At 36.7% G+C, this 14,326-nt stretch overlaps 1 protein-coding gene across 2 annotated transcripts; it reads right to left on the bottom strand.

The window, feature by feature from the left end:
- Window positions 1–246: 246 nt before the first annotated feature.
- On the bottom strand, window positions 247–13,966 carry IL33 (interleukin 33). 2 transcript variants are annotated; one of them, XM_081802958.1, is made up of 7 exons: window positions 13,838–13,966; window positions 7,751–7,876; window positions 7,076–7,201; window positions 5,642–5,749; window positions 4,831–4,881; window positions 3,667–3,764; window positions 247–2,323 (listed from the first exon to the last, which is right to left on the bottom strand). In XM_081802958.1, exons 1-7 carry the CDS (start codon window positions 13,932–13,934, stop codon window positions 2,126–2,128), a joined length of 804 nt encoding a protein of 267 aa, XP_081659084.1. In that variant the 5' UTR covers window positions 13,935–13,966; the 3' UTR covers window positions 247–2,125. The 2 variants fall into 2 exon arrangements, with proteins under 2 accessions (XP_081659084.1, XP_081659085.1); XM_081802959.1 differs by lacking the exon at window positions 4,831–4,881.
- Window positions 13,967–14,326: the final 360 nt, after the last annotated feature.

Here is a 14,326-nt window from a genome sequence, read left to right as displayed (position 1 = left end):
TTTGGTAGGGGTATGTTGGCTGTTTGATCTCAGGTAAAAGTCGCTGAATTGGTCCTTTGTGCTGGCCACTATAATGGGCACTGGGAGTACAAAGGTGAAAAAGACACAATCCCTTCTCCTACTTAGTTTTGAATTACCAGACAAATGATCTACTCCAGATATCAACATCAGTGGATTAAGATATGCTTACTTTGACTTAAAAATTTCAGAACAGTCATTTTATCATAAAATCATTAATACCTCACATACTTTTAAAAAATGCAATTTATTCAAGAACTTAAACAATGTAATCGATATGTTTGGTTACTTTAAAACAATCATTTTAAGTATAACATACAGATGCATATGGTCAACATTTAGTGTTTTTCAGAAAAGATGATGTATATTTTGCTTTAATTTTGTCTCCATTAATAAAATTGACAATGTAATGAAAGATATATTGTTCTTTACAGTTGTTTACCCTCGCACAGTAATTCTTAGCCTTTTTAATCTTATGTTCCACCAGCATTATATCCAATAGATCTCAACAAATTAGAAATTAAAAAGCCTACACTTTCAGAAAAAGTTGTACTTCATAAGTACTGTTATTAGTTTTATCATTTATTGTCAGTATTAAACTTATGAAAAAATTATAGTAGAATTTAAGGCCTTAACATAAGCAAAAATTATTCCTTTAGTAGTTGAAACATTTTATTATATGGTTGAGTATAAATTTTACTACCTTAGTAATGTAAAACACAAAGGTGTTTAATAAAAAATATTGCCATCAGTAGGTTTATGTGAAATTATGCATCAGGTAGACAAAGTAGAAAAAGATGTTGGCATCTAGAGGTAGGTGACATGGAATGAAGCTCAGGGGACACAAAATGTATATCAAGAGCACAGTTGGTCAAAAGAAATGAGGAAGGAAGAAAAGTCAAATAAATATTCCATAGTAAGCAGGCTAATCAGGAAGCTGGACAAAGAAAACACTTGTACACCTGGAAAGAAAGGATTAGAAGAAATTTTGTCCAGGGTGACATGTATATCAAGTCATAGATCCCTGGAGCATAGTGTCAGAAGGACATGGTATACCACAAACATAAGGGATAGCCAGTTATTCATATTGTAATGTTAATTCTGTGTCCCATCTAGGCTCTAGTAGATTAGAGGACTTGTGGCTTCACCATGGTATTAAGTTTGTTAGATATTCCCAAAGATTTCAATTATATGTCTGAACTAAAATTTATTTCACTTCTTAATGTAAGAATGCCTTGCTAAATTTAACTCAGTCTATGAAAATCAGCATTTTAAAAATGAAACAATTAGATGTAAAATTACTTACTTTACAAATACTGGATTTATTTTTCTTAATTTTTCAACTATCTTTGTCTTTGCTCATATTATCTGCCTACCTTTGTAGGTATCTTAAGTTTTGGGTATCTTCTTTTCTTTTTAATATTTTATTTATTTATTTGTCAGAGAGGGGGAGAGAGAGAGAGGGAGAGGGTGCAGAAGCAGGGGGAGTGACAGGCAGAGGGAGAAGCAGGCTCCTGGCTGAGCAGGGAGCCCAGTGTGGAACTTGATCCCAGGATCCTGGGATCATGACCTGAGCCAAAGGCACCCAGGTGTCCCAGTTTGGGGCATCTTCAAACAAATTTGGTGTTTTATTCCATTTGTGAAATGGTCAGTCTAAGTAGATCTGATTGTCTTTTCACCAACAGCTCTAGTGTTTGAACTTGTTTTGAATCAGGGAAAATTATGTCTCTATGTAGCTTTTTAAAATTGATCCCTGTCTAAAATGAAACTTGGATTAAGGCCCTTGCTTTCCCCCAGAGGTCTCAGCTCTAAATATGAAGCTTTCTGGACTGAAAGTAGAAAAAAGTAAAAGTCAGGTTGTATATTTTCTGAGGGCTCTTTAACAACAGACTTTTGAATATGTAGGGAGACAAAGAGTAATAAAAAACAGAACTGAAGGATTATAAAAATATATTATACAAATAATAAGGAAAATATTCTAGAGCATACTAAGTTCCCTCCATTTCCCTTAAATGTTGTCTCTTTCTTTATCTCTCATCCTTCCTTTCTCCAGCAGTAGCTATTTGGGCTACCCAACCCAGGCTCCACAGCTTTCATCACATTAAGTTTAAGAGAGCTTAAATATGGTATTCTCTATACTCGAATCCTCAGTTTGGTCCCCTACTTTAATTAGAGCAAGGTGGTTATCCTTTACTCCTATAAACACTCCAGGATTGTTCTTACATTCAAATGAAACACATTTAGAAGACTTCCTATGGAGGCGGAAGAAGGCCTGGTCTGGCAACTGATTTTCACATTTTTGTAGCTGAGGAAACAAGAAAGAAAACAACCAGCGTGTAAGTGGGAAGTCCAAAGTCAACCTTACCTCCCGCATTAGAAACTAAAAGGGAATAAGTATAACTTAATATTTCTAGCAAGACTGCTTACTAAGTAGGGGATGGGAGTGGCAGAGTAGGAAGAAATGGGTAGAGGACTGAAGTGTGTGGGGGGGTGATTTGATTTGACTCATTGATAATTGAGAGATATTATAGCTTAGAGTGAGTGGATTTGGATGCAGCAGCTCAGGATTTGTGCCCAACTTTTGCCATGTACTATCTCTGAGACGTGTGCACATTGCTTTACTTCTCAAACCTCAATTTTTTAGTCTAATCAGCTTTCTAGATCAGTCAACCTGCAACTTATCAGCACGTATGTGAATTATATAAGTGATTATTATTTTAGGCCAGTAAGTGTGTGGGATGGTTTGTATTACAGTAATATTTGACCAGTACAACAACTCTATTATGGCATTACTGCAAGAATTAAAGGAGACTGCTTGTAAAACATTTAGCACAGTATTTGGCATGTAATAGAGCTCTGTATGGGGTCAGCTCATATTACTGAGTAGTTATATATATCCAACACTGTTATATACATTTAGGAATGTTTGTTAAGAAAGATGCTGGTTACCATCCAGTGTTTATGTTAATACATTACATGGCTGTATTAGTTAGATTTATAATTTTGTATTTATGTCATCTGTCATCTATATTATTCTCTTATGTTTTCTTCCTGATCTCTATCTTTAGCTTGTTTGTTCCTGAAGATGTTTATAAATTTTCATCATGACCAATATTATACTGCCATTTACATTTTTTTGTAACAACACTGTAACATTGTGAATCTTGGCATATGGAAATGTTTATGACTTTCCCTTCAGCAGGGTCAGAGTGTAAAATCATTTTTGCATTTGCCTAAGAAAACTATATTTTATCAAGAAACACTTCTTGGAAGAACAAAGTAGTTCCTAAAGTTAAGTAGAAAGGATTTGAGATCATTCTATATAGCAGTGCTTCTCAAACTTTAATGTGCTTATGAATCTCCTGGAGATTTATTAAAATTATGATTCTGATTCAATTGTGAGGAAGCCTGAAATTCTCCATGTCTAACAAACTCCCAGGTGCACTGCTGGCGGAGATCAGACTTTCAGTAGCAAGGCTATGCATGCTGTTTCCCTCCCTTTCCTACTCCAGAAGCAAGTTAGCAGTAGCTGATTGTGTTTTAGGTACAATAGCACAAACAAAAATTCTTCTTTGAAATATGCCAGACACCCAAATCTGCACAAATGAGTGGAGTCAGTTAAGACAGTTAAGTGCATATTTCTATTACCTCCACAGAGTGTTCCTTGTTGTTGGCATGCAGCAAAAAATCTTTGTCTTTTGTAGGACTCAGGTTTACCAATAATGTCTGGCCATCAACACCATCACCTTGCAATTAAAAAAACGTAAATAAAAAATAAATAAATAATTTAAAAATGTAAATTATAAAGTTAAGAATTTAACTCATTTTAATTTAAATGAATTTAACACCTAGGAAAAGAGTCCAAGATATGATGTAAAATAATTGCTTCATTAACCCACATGTCTTTTAGAAGTATTTGTACCCAAATGAAATGAATCATTGGACAATTTGGGAGTAATTTTAAGCTCCTTAGTTTTCTTATATGGTTTCTAATTATAAAATTGTGACTCTATTGGGTATTTCTCTGGGAGTCAGCTTCCCTGTCTGATGCAAAGCCACTGATAGTTGTCTCCCAATATCCAACTACCCCTTCTTGTGTAATAGAACATTTCCCAGTCTGTTTTCTTGTAATTAAGTGTAGCAATGTGACTAAGTTTTGACCAATATGAGGTGAATGGAAGTGTCAGGTGCAACTTCAAGGTTTTGTCCTTTAGGGGAAAAAGAATTCATGCGTTTGTTTTCCTTTGTCCTGCTGATTGGGCGTTGTCATGGTAGCAAGTAATCTTGAACCATGTAGATGTTGGCAGAGTCACAGAGAAGGAGCTGGGTCCTTGTACACCCTGTTGAGCAGCACTGCTATTCCAGTCCTAGCTAAGATAAAAATAAAGTTTTGTGTAGCTTAAGCCACTATTATTCTGAATCTCTTTTTTTTTTTTTTTTTTTTTTATTCATGAGAGATAGAGAGGCAGAGGCAGAGGGAGAAGCAGGCTCCCCGCAGAGCAGGGAGCCCGATGCGGGACTCGATCCCAGGACCCTGGGATCATGACCTGAGCTGAAGGCAGACGCTTAACCGACTGAGCCACCCAGGCGTCCCTATTCTGAATCTCTTTTAAATGTAAACCTTTATCCTAATTATTAAGCTGTACAAAGGATGGGTGGAATAAATCCTCTAAGAATCTAAGATTTTACCATGAGTGTGGGCTGGAGAGAACCATCTGAGACTGCCTTCCTTTTTCATGGAGCATTTTTGGATTTGTCCTTACCCCAAATTCAAGAATTCAAGCACTACAGCTGCCCAGCCCTCCAAAATACCTGTTTCATGAGAGGGGTATTGAGAATCATAATAACGGAATAACACCTTATCTGAAAGAGAATGCATAAAATCCCTTTGGTGAGTTACAATTTTATCAAAAGTTTTCAATTTCAACATACACATAATAGCAGAAAATATCCTCTTATTATATATCAATAAAAGCAAAACTTTTGTGATTTTAAGAAATGTCTCAAAAATGTATGAATATGCTCTGATGAATTCTCTGAGTCACTATTAAAATATTTAACATATTGTTCATAGCACTGGTATATTCTTTTACTTGAAGTCTTACTTTGGTGATATTGATAAGGCTGGAAAGATGTAGTGGGTAATTAACAATAGAAACTATGTGTGGTCTCTCTTTCCATCTTTCACAACAGATACCACTTCTCAATATCAGCATTCTTCCCTGATAAACCCTAAATAAGCTTCTGAATTCTCCTCAGCTTAGTGGTATTTAGGCATCTGCTGCCAATGCATTGGAGTTAGCACACAGCATGAAATTTATTTGCCGTGTCTGAAGTAATCCACCGTTTATGGTTTGGTAAATTTATTATTATTATTATTAAGAGAGGGGGCAGGTGGAGCTAGAGGGGCAGGAGCAGAGGGAGACGGGAGAATCTTAAGTAGGCTTCACGTGCAGCGAGAGCCTGATATGGGGCTTGATCTCAAGGCCTGAGATCAATGACCTGAGCAGAAATCAAGGGTTGGGCACTAAACTGACTGAGCCACCCAGGCAGCCCTTGGTAAATTTGTTTTTTACTTTACTAGTCATCATTATATCATTATAGACAAAAGGAAATATTCTACCTTTCTCTTGGTCTTTTCCCAAGTCTTCTACATAGATCTCATAACTTCCATCCTCAAAAACGAAAGTAATAGATTGATCATTGTATGTGCTCAGGGAAGCAGAATATTCTGTAACAAGTGAAAAGCTTGTCATTAAAAAATCAAAAACACTTGTTCCCATGAACAATCTTTCAGCAATTAAAAATAAATGCTTCCTTAAATGTTTTTGGTTTTTTTCTTTCCAATTTGAGCTGCACTTTGCCCAACAATGTTGGATAGATAAAAGCCTTTGGTGCAAGCTTAATGTAGCTCAAAGGATAAGGTGTGCCATTTGAATGGGATTAGAGATGCTAGTCTCTTGCTTGAAAACCACAGGAGGTCATGTTAGTGTGTTTATGGGAGGATTTGGTGGAGAGAAAGAAGCTGGAAAACTGACAGACTTTGCCTGAGGAAACCTCTGTTTCCTTGCTTCTTGTGGTCAGGGGGACTGTGGATAAGGAGACTGTATTTTGATAGACATGGTTAAATGAATACCCATCTGTAAGGTGTGGAGTTATTCAGAGACTTCCAACAATCCTGGAGAGTGTAAGTGTGAGTACCATTCTGTCCTCTGGCTAAATAACAGAGACACTTAGAGCAGTATCCCCAACTTTTAAAAAAATGTTCCAGCACACATAGAAAAGGAGAATATTTCTACCACGTGCTGGGGTAAACTGGTGTAGAATTAGGGACTACCTATGTTGGTCCTTAAGAAAAAAATTATTATGTTTTCTTTATTTTATAGAATTGTGCTAAGAAAAATAACATACAAAACAGAAGAATGTTAAATATTGATTCTGTATGTGGAACTTCTAAAGTAAAATGATTTAAAAATACCTAATGAGAAACTTCAGTTTGCTTCTGGGAACTTAAGACATTTATATCAGGATTATGCTTGAAATGGCAACATGCAATTCCTGTTCAAATTTTCTTAATGATCTCTTCACTTCTTGATGGTCTCCATCAGTTTGGACTTTATTTGCATGAGTAGCTGATGCAATGCAACTTAAAGCCATTTGAACAACCATTTAAAATGTTTAAGAGTTGAAATTATATTTTAAAAATATAATAATTCTTAATTTTTTTCATTGTCAAAATGTTGAAATATGGGGGGGGCATGTGGGTTTTTTTTCCCCCAAAGGATAACATATTTTCCCCAGGAATAATGTATATGGGATTCTAATCCATAACAAGCATTTCAAAATGATGGAGGGCTAACTATAAAGTGTACATTCATTGACAGAGTAGCTACTCTGTACCTAGTTTGAATACCACTGAATGGGTATGTGGACAGCAAATGGACAGAAGTTTCTGTTATACAAGAAGGCATAGACTTTGAGCTTCTTCCTAGAGTGGCATTGGTCCTGTGTCTTACCTCCCTCCTCACACCCACACCACCCTCATCACCAGTCATACCTTGGATACTTGGAATATTAGTTGCTCCAATACACTTGGGGACCATAGGTACCTCACAGGCAAAGTCTTTCTTTAGCTGTTGACGACAAGCAGTGAATGCCACATGTTGCTCTTTGTACTTTTCAGCTGTAGGACAAGGAGAGAATAGGAGTGGACTGTCAGTACCCACTCTGCCCAAACCTCTTTACCCCCATTGGAGGATTCCCAGTCAAAGCTGCTTGCTGGCACTGACCCCAGGGCTTTAGCCACCCCATAGCCTGAAGGGATTAATACCTCCTGGCACACTTATACCCCAGTGGGGCATACCCACTGGAGCCCAGGTGGAAGAAAACTAGTTACCCATGGTCTCAACACCCAAAAACAACTGCTATTAACATTTTAGTTTAATTCCTTTAAATGAAAAAAAAAAACCACTTAAAAATACTGTAAATATATTTGTAATTTTATATCTTCTATTTTCACTTAATATTATAACATAACCATTTCTCCCATGCTATAAAAACTCTTTATATGTCCTTTTGAAAATGGCTAGAAAATAGTTCAGCATCCTTACTTTTTTTCAGAAGGAAAATTTGCTCAAGGGAAAAAATTACATATCCAAGATGTGGTAAATAAAGGCAAATAGAAGCCCATTACTATAATGAAGAATTACCAGGAAATGTAGTTTCCCCTTACCTGTTCTTGGTGAATGCTTTTTGGTGATTTCTTTCCTAAAATAACAGGCTGTCTTTTCTATGATAAGGCCAGAGCGCAGCTGCATAAAATACATCTGGCAAACTTCTTCAGCTTTCTGTTGGGATTCTAAACAGTTGAAAAATTTTGATACTGTTTCATTCCATCCATTTTTATCCTTTTACAAACCCTGAGTGTAGCAGACCAAGAAAGCAACTAAAGATCTACAGTATTGGGACCCCTGGTTGGCTCAGTCAGTTAAGCGGTTGCCTTCGGCTCAGGTCATGATCTCAGGGTCCTGGGATCAAGCCCCACATCGGGCTCCCTGCTCAGCGGAGAGCCTGCTTCTCCCTCTCCCTCTGCCTGCTGCTGCCCCTGCTTGTGCTCAAGTTCTCTCTGACAAGTAAATAAATACAATCTTTTTTAAAAATACATCTATTTGCTAAAAAAAAAATGGTCTATAGTACCTCATCAGAAACCTTGGGGCCAGTGTGTTTCAAAATTCACAGTTTTTTAGATTTTAGAATTGTCATGTAGAGTATATACTATATATATATATATATATATATATATATATATATATATATATATATATATATATATATATATATATGTAGTACTCCCAGCAGGGACTAGGGCAGTACTCACATAATCAAAAATTAATTCATTATTTTATAGTGAAATATAGGAAAATTTACATAAAGTGAAATAAACACCTCATGTTGGTTCAGGTCAGGATTTAACTGTCATGTAAGTTCAGATCATATTTTATTACCAAATAAGTTATGAAAAATTTTAGGTCTTTAGAAAAATTTTGGTTTTCAGAATTCTATATAAGGGAGTGTGGATCTACATCCAGCATATATCAGTCTTTGCCTGAGGGGGAACTTTTATGGTCATATGAAGTCTATAATCTTTTTTACTTATCTAGAATGTACTTTTAATAATTTTAGAGGGACAGCTATAGTCTCTAGAGTTTATTGATACTAAAAATAACTGACTCATGTTAAGGAGCTTTTTTCCCTATATTTTCTTTTAGGAGTGTCATGGTTTCAGGTCTTACATTTAAGTCTTTAATCCATTTCAGGTTAGTTTTTGTGAGTTCTTTTACATGTGAATATCCAGTTTTCCTAGCACCATTTATTGAAGAGACTATTGTTTCTTCTTTGAGTATTCTTGGCTCCCTCATCAAATGTTAGTGTGCTATCTGCAATTTTAGGAACTAACATAATACAAATACAAATTAAATCAGTTAAAGTAAAATATTTAATCACCTATTTAGTAATTTTTATTCATTTAGTCAAAGAAAAGGTCTCAAGTAAAAAATTAAATTTGCTACTTGGAAATTCATAAAAGGCCTTTCAGGTCAAACAGAAAAGAAAGTCATGACACTTGAGTCATGGCATCTCAACTTTTAACATTACAGTAAATGAATTATTAAGCAATTTCTATAATACAGCCAAATTTCAATTTTTCACTCACAGTAATTCAGAAAATGAAAATAGTTACTCGTGACTTTGGGATCCATTCTATGATTTTTTTTTAATTTTCTAAAAGATCTGCCTTCCTCATATGCTTTTCAAAGTTAAGTAAGTTTTGTTAGCCACCATTTTGAATTATCTATATCTTGCCTCCAATTCAGATGGACATCTTCCTTTAAGTCTCTTCAACTGTCTGAACAGGGCAAGACCACTTAATTATACTCACATCTACCCTGGAACTTCCCAAAATTGCATCACAGCTTATAAATATCAGCTATAGTATCGCATATTTATGTAGTGCTTTTACAATTGCAAAGAAATTTATAAAGCTATGCCAGAGCCAGCATTGAACTTGGTCTCCTAATAAGTAATCTAGGACAATACTTTATTAACTATATCACATTGTCTCTCCAGACGTAAAGGGCATAAGGTGATATTATAAGGATGCTCATTCCTTACATGCTTATCTTTATGTTGTATTCAGAATCCCATTGGACATGACTGACAGGCATGTCTGATACAGAGAGTGGACTCTCTGGGGAGCAGGATGTGGATCTTGGGTGTAGTTAGAAGTAAGGGTCATGATATTGAGGAAGGATTATGGATGTAGAAGAAGAGAGGAGCTTAAGACAGTGATGTAGGTGTTAGCATCTAGTGGGACAAACACTGGGTATAATATATAAAGGGGTGACTACATTTGAAGTATTGAAGATACTTCACATTGGGAGAATTTGGAAGAAGGTATACTTTGGTGTTTGGGGCAGCTGAAAGTATAGTGTAATGGTTGTACTCTCAGATGGGAAACACAAAGCTGTCATGGCCTTGGGGACTCTGTGGGAGTGAGCGCTCACTGGGGTCAAAGGGCCATAATCTCAAGCTTATGTAAGGACTCTTGTCACTTCCTATGTCTCTATCTTGCCTGATGTCTGAAAGCAGTGTCTTAGCATGGCTTGTGAGGAAATTCTCATAAGTAATTTCATCATAGCAACAGCATGATGAAACCCCTCACGCATTTCTGGTGAGTAAATGGGAAGGGGCCTGGAAATCTTCCTGTAGTTCTGCCACTGAGAGAGCCAGACTATGGCTGAGCCTAAGGGGAACTACATAAGTGAATCACTCATCTTTCATTTCTTTCCCAAACACCTATTTCTCCAAGCTTTCTTCTCACTGCTTATTACCCTTGATTGATCTGTGGCATTTGACTTTGGGAACCACATCCTTCTCTAAAACCCTTCTTCCCTTATTGTCATGTCACCAGTCTCCTTAGGTTCTTTTTTTTTCTCTGATCATCCATCTCTGTTTCTCTGTTAGTTTTTCCTTGTCTGCTCCTAAAATGTTGGTGTTCTGCAGGATTTGTCCTTTGCCTTTTCCTCTCACTCTAGACTTTCTTTCTGGCAATCTTGCCTGCTCCAATGACTTCAATCATCTTTTTGTATGCTGATGACTCCTCAGATTGTAACTCTGGTCTCTCTCCTGAGCTTTGTGTCGGTTGCTCTTTCTTCACGGGGTATTTTGACTTCAGTTAGCTTAAGGCATCTCTGTATCTATCTATGGAGAGCCTCCAGAATTCTGGACATCTCTACCTGGATGACCTCTACTTACCCCAAATTCAAATATACTCATAATAAAAAAAAATCTTTATCTTTCTCTACCGACAGTATATTCCTTCTGAATTCCTATCTTGAAAAACAGTACCACTTTCTACCATTGTCTGCCCAAATCCTAAATCACCTTGAAAGCTGAGATCATCTATTTTTCCCTCTCTGTCCATCCCTCCATTTATTTGGTCTGTAATTAAATCTCACTGGTTTCACTTTCTGAATGTATCTGACATTTAGTCCTTCCTTTCCATTCTGTTGTATTAGGTCAGGCCCCTCATCCTCAGTCCCCTAGATGAATGCAGTAAACCTCTAGCCAGTTTTTTTTCTTTTTTCTATTCTTGCTCCCTCACTCTGTCTTTACACCACCATCAGTGTGATTTCTCTAAAATAAAAATATCTTGTTATTCCCCAATTGAATGCTTTCAATGGTTTCTTACTGCTCATAGGATAAACTTGAAGCTCCTTCACTTTAACTTTAGAAGATATTCCATGGACAGACTCAAATTAAGGGGTGTGATATCTACTCATTTCCCTGCCCAATTATTGCCATGTGGGGATATGTGCCCAATGTTGCTAGATTTTCAGGTATTTCAAGAGATTCAGATTTTTATACAAAATCTTCTAATTTTTAAATGTTTCCTCAATTAAAAAACACAATAATATGGTTCAGGCCAAATAAAATGCTTCTGCTGCATGGATCTGCCCCAAGGCTCCCATATTGTGACTTCTGGCTAGATGCATAAGGAAACTAGATTGTCAGGGCAGGAAAAGGGTTGATGGATGTAGGGGAGAGGAAGTAGCAGAGGAAAATGGCCTGACTCTGGGAGTAGCTTCCTGGAAACTGGGAAGGGAATGAGTTTGGGGAGGGGCTTTTCTCTAGCTCATTAAGTCCTGTATCTTGTCCGTGCTAGAGGTGAAATACTCTGGTGGTGACTCATATGGAACCTCACATGTATATCTCTAGTGGGTGGATATTGAGTTTTGTGGCTTTGTGACTGTGTCAGATCTTGCTAGGCCAAAGGAGGAGAAGGAACTAAAACAAGCTTTCTTGCTTTGTTGCTTGGTGGCTCAGAACAGTTTATTTAGAAAAATGACTTTGCTTGCACCTTGAATTTTTTTTTTTTTAAAAGATTTTTATTTATTTATTTGACAGAGAGAGACACAGCGAGAGAGGGAACACAAGCAGGGGGAGTGGGAGAGGGAGAAGCAGGCTCCCCGCAGAGCAGGGAGCCCGATGTGGGACTCGATCCCAGGACCCTGGGATCATGACCTGAGCCGAAGGCAGTTGCTCAACCGACTGAGCCACCCAGGCGCCCGCTTGCACCTTGAATTTTGAGAAATACCTGCCACACACTTTATAGGTATCTGTTGAAATTTTGGCCAAGAGTATATAAATAATGACAATCTTAGTGTTAAACTGAGCCAATATCATTGGAAAAGAAGATCTGCTGAGAGACAATAAAAATGTGCTATATTCCAAAGCCATATAAATGGTTTGGGGATTATCTTTATCACTGTTTCTTTAAATGGTGTAAATGAGCTGTTAGGGCTACTGCACCCTTAAAGGAGGGGTTACATTTTAATTTTTGCATCAATGCTAGCAATTCTGGCATAAACTCCAGCCTGCTCCCTCACTCCAGTAACTATGAAGGGGCCACATCTCCTGGGGTACAAAGAATACACAGTCTTTTTTTTTTTTAAGAGAGAGAGTGGGTATGCACAAGCTGGGGTGGGCAGGGGCAGAGGGAATTTATTAGGAGGGAATTTGAAGACACAGAGTCAGTTCCAAGGAGTCACTGTTTCTACACAGAGCATTTTGACTCAGACACAAATAAAAGGACTAACTTAACTGTGATTTTCTGGCCATTCAGAAACCACAGTCAAATTAATGTTTTCCCTGGTTACTAAAACCAGCATGGGTGGGCCACAGCCCCAGGGAAGAGAGAAAATTATATTCTTTAACACTGCTTTATCTTCTAGCCTTAAAGATGTTCAGGGAAACGAAGAGGAGAACAAAGGGCAAAGGTACACCTGTCCCTACCACCATTCCTCATCTTCTTTTTCTCTCCATTCTGGCCAGGGTTCTATTAACTTTCTTCTGTGTTACCTCTTTTGTATGGAAAAAATGTGAGTATAAATTTGCATAATTTTTTTCCTAGGATAATTTTTTTAAAGATGTATTTATTTATAAGAGAGAGAAAGAGAGCACAGGGGCACATACATGCTCTCCAGTGGGGGAAGGGGCAGAGGGAGAGAATCTCAAGCAGACTCCCCGCTGAGCATGGAGACTGTTGTGGGGCTCAATCTCACAACCCTAAGATCATGACCTGAGTGGAAACCAAGAGTCAGACACTTAATCGAATGAACCACCCAGGTGTCCCCTAGGATAATTTTCAGGATCAAAGATATAGCCCTTTCATCTTAGAGCTATGGCTACTGCCTGACTTTATTTACCTTTCAATTTATGCCAGATTTTTTGAGTTTGCAACTGGACAGACTTGAACATCATTTGATCAATTCTATTTTACTTGGGGCATGGATTATTCAAATATCTTCGCTTATTATTCTTTCCTTTATCAGAAGTTGCAAGTCAAGACCACAGCTTGATACATCAAAGGTGTATATTATATATACAATAAATATTGAATGAAAGAAGATCAGATTAAAATTTTGTTAGTCTAGGAAAAAGATTTTGGGATTAGTTGGAAAGAGGTGTGGATAGGGAGAAGGGATTGATATGAAGGACTATGTATATCACTATTAGCAGGTTTAAATTACTCAAACCATTCTTGTCCTGGGAGGTATCAAATAAGCAAAAGTTGGCTATATATAGTCTGTTTAAAACCAAACGCTGCTCTATTACAAACTTATGAGTTATCCCTTTTAATTTCAGCTCTTATACTCTTAGTAGCTTTTGGCAAGATAGCATGTATGAACATCAGAATAATAAGAATTTGATAACAGATAAAAATAGTGTGCAAAACAATCAGAATTTCTTAAGTCCTTACTTCTCAGCTTGGGAGATTTTACCAAAGCCTTGCTTGCTGAACTGTTCATCTTTGCTGGGGAGATTTTGGTGGTTGAATACTTCATTTTAGTCTTCATTTTTCAGGCTTCTGTGGATTAAAATGTAATATTAGTTCAATTGTTTCAACTTGAAAATAAACAGAAATAACTGTGGCTAACTCAAAATAGCATTAATAACATAGTCACCTAAAGAAAATAATTATTTCAGTAAAATTTGAATATAGTTTTCTGAAAATATATCCATATTGAAATATAGTCAGAGGACAAAAAGAACTACAAGGAAGTCTTAAACTTTACTTAGTGGGTTTATTGTTGGTAGTATTATTGATATTAGGATTCTAAAATGTTTTTACTATATTATAGGATAGAGTGAATAAGTAGATATATTGATATTATAGGATTTTTATTGCAGTGGAAAGGAAATACAAATATAAAATATAAGAAGCCAAGGGAAAAATCTCTGTAATGTT

The sequence above is a fragment of the Leptonychotes weddellii genome, chromosome 14, assembly GCF_054177405.1.
Source record: "Leptonychotes weddellii isolate Sample4059 chromosome 14, ASM5417740v2, whole genome shotgun sequence".
Lineage (NCBI taxonomy): Eukaryota > Metazoa > Chordata > Mammalia > Carnivora > Phocidae > Leptonychotes > Leptonychotes weddellii.
Note: the sequence above shows the minus strand (reverse complement) of the source record. Positions and strands in the feature narration are given on the sequence as shown.

Bases quoted from the DNA above. Each gene is read 5' to 3' on its own strand.
- IL33 (XM_081802958.1), bottom strand. From the start codon at position 13,934: ATGAAGACTAAAATGAAGTATTCAACCACCAAAATCTCCCCAGCAAAG. The intron at 5,750-7,075 runs GTATGACTGGTG...CACTTGTTACAG, and splicing joins TAATATTCCAAGTATCCAAG to AATATTCTGCTTCCCTGAGC. The intron at 4,882-5,641 runs GTAGAATATTTC...ATTCTCTTTCAG, and splicing joins GGGAAAAGACCAAGAGAAAG to ATAAGGTGTTATTCCGTTAT.